This window comes from Mus caroli, unplaced genomic scaffold (genome assembly GCF_978045245.1).
Source record: "Mus caroli unplaced genomic scaffold, Mus_caroli_1 scaffold_8, whole genome shotgun sequence".
Lineage (NCBI taxonomy): Eukaryota > Metazoa > Chordata > Mammalia > Rodentia > Muridae > Mus > Mus caroli.
Genome location: NW_028227263.1, coordinates 103,140,812 through 103,148,471, shown reverse-complemented (window position 1 = coordinate 103,148,471; position 7,660 = coordinate 103,140,812). Strand labels below are relative to the sequence as shown.

Here is a 7,660-nt window from a genome sequence, read left to right as displayed (position 1 = left end):
CAGATCACAGAGGATAAGGCTAGAGAAATCAGAATGGGAGACTCCAGCTAGGCCTGACCCTATACTGGAAACAAAAGAGATGATAAATAGTCAGTGCGAATTCAGACTGCCTACCTGGGTTTCTTGAATTGGGCTGGGGTGTTTTGTTAATAAAGCCTTGACTTGCTGGAGAAGTGTCTGTACACAGAAGGGCAGGGACAGCCCCAAAGGCTAGGTAGGCTGCAGTCCCTCCACCAGGAGACCCTGGAGGGGATGTCTTTGGTAGGGCTGGACAAAAGGATGAAGAGTGACTTAGAACCATGTCCTGTGGGGCAGAGAGTCACCCATCTTGGGTAAAGGGCCACACTGTTCCAGCTGCATGGGACCACAAACCACTGTCTGTTTAGAGGGACATAGCCCCAGCTAAGAGTATCAGAGTTCTTCCAGAGAAGGACTAGAGAAGGACAGAAGGCTAGACAGAACTGGAAATCTAACCATACCTCGGGATAGGAGGAGGCTCTGGGGTTGAGTGGAGGATCCCCATTCACCCCTGTCCTTGCCAACACTTATAGATGCCAATGCTGAGGAAACTAAAGATGAAGACTATCATGTTCAGGCGGCAGCAGACGGGTTGAAAGGAGAGGAGCACGGTAGGCAAGAGGATGAGGCATAGTGCCAGGACCAGAAATATGAAGCCCTTGCTCATGTGAATGTAAACTGGGAAGGAAACTTGGAGAGATAATTACAGTCATTACTCATTCAAACCTCTCTCTCTCTCTCTCTCTCTCTCTCTCTCTCTCTCTCTCTCTCTCGTTCTTGCTCTCGCTCTCGTTCTCGTTCTCTCTTTCTCTCTCTCCTCCTCTCACAGCATGAGGAGGCCAACCTAGGTACTCCAGCAGCTGTGGAGGAGTGTCTTTTCAAATCCTGGATGAGCAGTTTAGACAAACTTAGATCTTATCTATCTCCAAATACAAGGTAAAATCAGTCAAGGGGTCTTGGTGTTGTGTCTTAGTTGGCAGAATGCTTGTCTAGCTATGAGCATCCTGCATTTCATCCTCAGCACTGTGCTGAGCTGAGTCTGCAGCACATGCCTGTGATCCCTGCAAGTGGGAGGAAGATCAGAAAATCATGGTGGTCCACAGATACACATTGAGTTGGAGGTCAGCCTGGGCTACATAGACCTGTCACAAACAGTGCAGAAGAAGGAAATGTAGCTGTCTAGAATCCATCCCATAATGAGGGGCAGGAAATGGTTAAGAGATACAGCACCTGCCTAGAGTCTCCAGTGAGGTACTTCTGGGGTTGTGGCTCACTGGTAGAGACCTGTGGAGTGTTTGTGTAAGGCACTGGGTTCTGACTTCAGAAACCCCCTCTTCCTTCCCCTAATCCCTTCCTCACTTACCCGGGATTAGGGCTAGTGTGGTCTTCTTGGAGCTTACAGGGCACACATGAATACACCCAGGTCAAATGTGCTAACTGCCATGACAGCTGAAATAGTCTAGATGCTCAACAAGAGGGGATGGGTCTGAAACCTGCAACAGTACATAGGTGTCAAAGGCTGGGTATTTCCCCTTCTCTGTACCAGAACCCATGCTGACTTCTTGATGTTTTAACGTTTGAGACAAAGTCTCTCTGTGTAGTTTCACTGGCCTGAGTACACTATGTGCACAGTCTAACCTAGACCTCACCAAGATCCACCAACCCTGACTCCTAAGTTCTGGGATCAAAGGTGTGCACCAAAATATGCAGCTGCCAAACTGAACCCTTAATGAGGCTCCTGGAGGGAAGTGACATTTTCTGGTTGTTGTTTATTGAGAAAGGGTCTCACATGGCCCAGGCTGCACTAACCTCAAAATGTAGCTCAGGATCTAGGAAATGAGGAAGAGAAAGGTCATTGTTATCCCAACTCTGCTCAGGGTGGGTGACACTCCCCTGGAATAATCTGAATTTTCATACTTTTGAATAAAAGAGTGATCAGGCCATGGTAATCTGCACCATAACTTCTATTTGTTCATTTTATTTTATTTTATTTTATTTTATTTTATTTTATTTTATTGGTTTGTTTTGAGAAAGATATATATATTATCCTGACTGTCTTGAAAGTCAATATGTAGACTAGGCTGGTCTACATCACAGAATACTAGAGCCTAAAATCACACAGATCCACCTGGCTCTGGCTTCAAAGTGCTAGTATTAAAGGGGTGAACCACTACACCCAGCTCCCAAACTTCTCATAGGAACAATAAAATCAGTGACACAGAGTTCAAAGTGCAAAAAGGCAAGAATTTTGGCTTTCTCAAAAAAATGGTTTGTATCTACAGGGAACTGGCAGCCGTTTTGGATATCACTGGTGAAAAATATCTTGTTCTAATTGGAACTTTCTGGGGATAATCTTGGTCTTGAGGTACAGGAACTTCCTTAGAGCTGTGGGTTGGGCATCACTTGCTCCTCCATCTGCCTTTCACACCAACTCACCATTGCCCCTGACCTTGTCTTCTGGCTAAGGTCCCCGGAACTCCAATAGCTCCAGGAACACCATGACCTGCCCCACCCAATCTCCTCCCTGGGAAGGTATCCAGGGTGACCTAGAGCCTATTGTACAGAGGGTGCAACAGGGCCCCTCCATTTCCCACAGCCAGGAGGGTAGAAGCAGGGAGCCCAAATCTGTAAGCAAGGGCAGTGCTTTGTCAGCATCTGGGTGGCAACAGGGGAGGGGAGGGGCTGTGGGGAGAATGAGGGTTTTAAAGTCTCCTGATGATCTTCAACAGCTCCAAGTTCACTGCCTGCGGCTCCTGGACACCTGTTACCATGTGGTTCCTGATCCTGTTCCTTGCCCTGTCCCTAGGAGGGATTGGTGAGATGAGGGAAAGGGAGGGGTCACAGCCCTGACTCTCCTGCTGCCTCTGGCCCTAGCTGTCACTTTCCCCCCTCTCCTCACCACAGCTACATCATGAGCACCACCTGCTCCTCCTTCTCTGCCCTGCACAGTACCAGGTCCCTCACAGTCCTTGCTCCCGGGACAGGCCCCTGTCCACTCCCACTATACAGAACTTTCTCCTCTTTCTTAGACACCTCACCATCTCTGTGCTTCTCCAGTCTTTCTAAGGAAACCAACTTCATACTGCACTTAGAACAAGAATTTTCCTACAGTACATTGTTTTTCCTAGAGCCTCATAGTCCCAACCTTGAATCAGAGGCTTGCCTAAATCCCCCACTAGAACCTTAGGCTGTCCAGCAGCTGCCAGCCTTTGTCTGTGTTCGCCACCTGATGACAACTTCTCCCGCATCTTCCAGAGAAGCTCAGGTTCTACCAAAACTTCCTCTTCTCACATTGGCTTGTAAGGTCACATGGGTTCCCCCTCCCTTTCTGGTGTGGAGAGAATGCCCGGGTCACTTCTCGCTGGCTTTTTGATTTAGTCTCATTTTTGGACAAGGGGTCAGTTGGCAGACACCAGACTTGGACAAGTATCTTTATCAAACACTCACAACATTGGTAGGGTTTCTCACTGAATGGAGACTTCTGTTAAGGCTAAGATGGCTGTCCAGCAAAATTCAAGGGAATCCTCCTGTTTCCACCTAACCAGCTCTGGGGTTACAGGCACACAGCATCACACCTGACTTTTTCCCTGGTTTCTGGATGGTTCAGCTCAGGTCTTTTTTTTTTTTTTTTTTTTTTAAAGATTTATTTATTTATTATATGTAAGTACACTGTAGCTGTCTTCAGACACTCCAGAAGAGGGCACCAGATCTCGTTACGGATGGTTGTGAGCCACCATGTGGTTGCTGGGATTTGAACTCTGGACCTTCGGAAGAGCAGTCGGGTGCTCTTACCCACTGAGCCATCTCACCAGCCCTCAGCTCAGGTCTTAATGCTTGCATGAACAATCAAATAGCAACCAAGCCATCTCCAGCTGAGGTCTTGGGAATAAGTTCTGAGTTAGTGTTTCATGATGTAGCCCAGGCTTGTCCTCAGTCCATGGCAATCCCTCTGCCTCAGCCAGCTGGGTACTGAGGTTACAGTGCAGCTATGCATGGCTTGCCAAGATTTCCTCTGTTCCCAAATGCTGTGCCTTGGCCTGCTCTTCCCCCTCATGCCTCACTCCCTGAGCTGCAGGCTCCTGTCCTATCTCATCAGAGCCCCAATGCAAAGCTCTAGTTCCCACTCTGTGCATCACACCCCTGAGACCCCAATGCCTAACCCATATACCTCACATAATTGGATCCTCCTCTCTGCCTCCCAGTGGCCTGATTTGATCTAACTGTTTTTATTTCGGTCCAGAGGTTTTGATTCCTTTTCCACTCCTGTCTTTGGGCTGCCTCCAAGAGAACCCTGACCCTATCCAATACCCAGATCACTTGCCCACCTGCACAGGAGCAGAGCCTTTTCCTCACAGACCCCCAGAATTTCCTTCTATCACTGCTTGTCCCAACTCAAAATCCTTTCTTAGGGAGCCCCACACCTCTTAGATGTCATCTCCACCACAGACCCTAACAGGAGCCCATGCCCTAGTCTTGACCCTGCTTCTTTTACCTGGAAATTCATCAATCTATCCATCCCAGCAGCCACCTCATGCCCAATCCAAGAAACCCCAAACCAACCCCCAAGCTCCCTTTCCTGGTTTCATTTATTCATTCAAATCCAATTTCTGAGGCCTCACCTTTCAAGAATTCCCAAAACCCAGCCAAGGCTGTGACTTCTTCTCAAGCCTTGAAGATTCTAAATTCCATACCAGAGAATTTCATTCTCATTGAACTAAAATTGAAGCTTACCTGCCATCCCTTAACCTAAAACTCTAAACTGGCCTGACATTATACCCAATTCCTGATTCAAGAGTTCTTTCTATATCCACAGCATAGATCTCCCTATCCAGGACCAGCCATATATTGATCCCTTCCCTAGATCCCCTGGCCATTTCCCCTGATCCCAGCAGTACTTAACTGTGTCCATCAAGGGTTGACCTCCCTGCATGTGCAAACTCTCCCCTCCCCCATTGCTCCTGTTGCAGATGCTGCACCTCCTGTCCAGTCTCGAATAGTTGGAGGATTTAAATGTGAAAAGAATTCCCAACCCTGGCATGTGGCTGTTTTCCGCTACAACAAATATATATGCGGGGGAGTCCTGTTGGACCCCAACTGGGTTCTCACAGCTGCCCACTGCTATGGCAAGTGAGTAAGGGTGGAGACATGAAAGCAGGGTGGCAGCCAGAGATCATGACTCCAGGACAGATTGGATTACTGAAGACCAGGTGGGTGGGACTGGCAGAAAGTCTATCCATGACCTCCTGGGTCTCTCTTTACTCCACCCTCCAGGTTTGCATTCAGAGTCCTATTTCTTTCTTTTCTGTCTTTTTATCTCTCTGTCTCCTGTCTATATTCAAGTCTGAGTGTCTCCGTGGCCATCTGTCACTGTGTGTCTCTGCCTTGAGACACTAGGCACACCTTTCTGGTTCTGGGTCTCATGTGTTCTCTTATATCACTACAGACCATAATGTGGACAAGACCTAAAGGGCCCCTGAGGATAGAGAGTGCTGTCCCTGAGGATAGACTGTGAGAGAAGTCCTCACTCTCCTCAGAGCAGCTCTGCCTTTAGGACCTTCTGTCCACTCTAGGACACACAGAGAAGGGCTGGTCAGAACTGGAGCTGGGTGAGGTAACTGAGTACAGAGAGAGCTGGATGCTGGGGAGAGAGGGGAGAGCTCAGACCTTGGGCTGCAGGCCAGGCCTTACCTGCTGGGGAAGTTCAGCCCTGTCCTAGCTGCACCTAAGCAGCTCTCAAGCCTACCCCTCTTCCCTGCCCCTTCTTCCTTTGTCTTCTGTTCCCTTCTCTGTCTCTTTCTGCCTCTCTGACTCCTTATGTATGCATGTATGTATATATGTATGTATGTATGTATGTATGTATGTATGTATATGCCTTTCTGTCTCTCTGTTTCTCTCTCTCTCTGTCTCTCTCTCTCTCTCTCTCTGTGTGTGTGTCTGTGTGTGTGTGTGTGTCTGTGTGTGTGTGTATCTGTGCGTGTGTGTGTGTCTGTGTGTGTGTGTCTGTGCGTGCGTGTATGTGTGTGTGTGGTGTTTGTGTGTGTATATCTTTCTGTCTCTGTGTGTTTCTGTCCCTGACTCTCTCTTCCTTCCTCCCTTCCTCCTGCCCCTCTTCTGACTGACTAATCACCCTGATACTCCCCTCTCACACCCTGCATCTCCTTCCATTGTCACCAGCCAGTATAATGTTTGGCTGGGCAAAAACAAGCTTTTCCAACGTGAATCCTCTGCTCAGCACCGTTATGTCAACAAAAGCTTCCCTCACCCTGACTACAACATGAGCCTCCTGAATGACCACATCCCACATCCTAAGGATGACTACAGCAATGACCTGATGCTACTACATCTCAGCAAGCCTGCTGACATCACAGATGCTGTGAAGCCCATTGCCCTGCCCACTGAAGAGCCCAAGCTGGGGAGCACATGCCTAGCCTCAGGCTGGGGCAGCATTACACCAACAAAATGTGAGTCTGGTCCAAGAAACATAGCTGGGTGTAGGGGAGGTGCAGAGGGGTCTGTACTGGGCCCTGCTCATCACCCACTTTCCCCGTCATCCACAGGGCAAATCCCAGAGGATCTTCAGTGTGTGTTCATCAAGCCCCTGCCTAATGAGAACTGTGCCAAAGCCTACATACATAAAGTCACAGATGCCATGCTGTGTGCAGGAGAGATGGGTGGAGGCAAAGACACTTGTGCGGTAAGACAGACCCTCTCTGCAATGAGGTGAAGGACTGAGAGAAATGAGGTTCTGGATTCCCACTTCAACACCCTGACTAGGCAGGCTCTTTTTATCCTTCCCTGTGGAAGGCATGTGCCCTGGGAGGGGAGGATCCTGTAGCTGGTACTATTTCTCCTCTGTGACTTTGCTTAGGAGATGGTCCTGTGAGGCCCTCACCACAACCCAATGTCCTCGCAAGATCTGGGCTCCCAAAAGCTGGATTCCCTCACTTACTGACCAGAGCTGCCTCTTAGAGTCCCTGTGTTCCTCCCTGGGAGTCAATTCCAGGTTGTCATGTAGAACCCAACTGCCAGGCCCTGCCTTACTGCTGTCCCTGTCCTTTTATCAGGGTGACTCAGGAGGCCCACTGATCTGTGATGGTGATCTCCACGGTATCACATCATGGGGCTCTATCCCATGTGGTAAACCCAATGCACCAGCCATCTACACCAAACTTATTAAGTTTACCTCCTGGATAAAAGACACTATGGCAAAAAACCCCTCAGTGTCACTTTAACTGCTGTTCTCAATAAAATGCACCATGCAACAAATGAGTTTAAGGTCTGACATTCTCTGTCCTATTGGAGTGCAGGACCAAAACAAGGATCCCTCAGCTAAGGTCTGAACTTCTAAAGTAGATCATCAAGGGACAGATGTACATGTACTGTTGGCTAAGGAGATGGGGTTGAGACAAATGCAGACAAAAGGCTCAGACCAACTCAGGAATGCTCATAAATCTCCTATGGCAAGAAAAATGTTCAGATCACAGGAAAAGATTAATGACATCAGAATGATTGACTCCAGCTAGGCCTGACCCTATACTGGAAGAAGAAGAGATGATAAACAGTCAGACACTGAGAATTCAGACTGCCAAACTGGATTTTTTGAGCTGGGCTGCGATTTTATGTTAATGAAGCCTTGACTCAA

The 7,660-nt window shown here is 48.4% G+C and overlaps 1 protein-coding gene across 1 annotated transcript; it reads left to right on the top strand.

Moving 5' to 3' along the window:
• The first annotated feature begins 2,774 nt into the window (after window positions 1-2,774).
• LOC110288052 (kallikrein 1-related peptidase b21) lies at window positions 2,775-7,263 on the top strand. The gene is made up of 5 exons (XM_085840924.1): window positions 2,775-2,833; window positions 4,986-5,145; window positions 6,193-6,479; window positions 6,576-6,712; window positions 7,083-7,263. The coding sequence occupies exons 1-5, from the start codon at window positions 2,788-2,790 to the stop codon at window positions 7,248-7,250; spliced, it is 798 nt and encodes a 265-aa protein (XP_085697050.1). The 5' UTR covers window positions 2,775-2,787; the 3' UTR covers window positions 7,251-7,263.
• Window positions 7,264-7,660: the final 397 nt, after the last annotated feature.

Coding starts and splice junctions, on each gene's coding strand:
- LOC110288052 (XM_085840924.1), top strand. CDS start 2,788: ATGTGGTTCCTGATCCTGTTCCTTGCCCTGTCCCTAGGAGGGATTG. Junction 6,480..6,575: donor CAGCATTACACCAACAAAAT/GTGAGTCTGGTC, acceptor CGTCATCCACAG/GGCAAATCCCAGAGGATCTT. Junction 6,713..7,082: donor GAGGCAAAGACACTTGTGCG/GTAAGACAGACC, acceptor TCCTTTTATCAG/GGTGACTCAGGAGGCCCACT.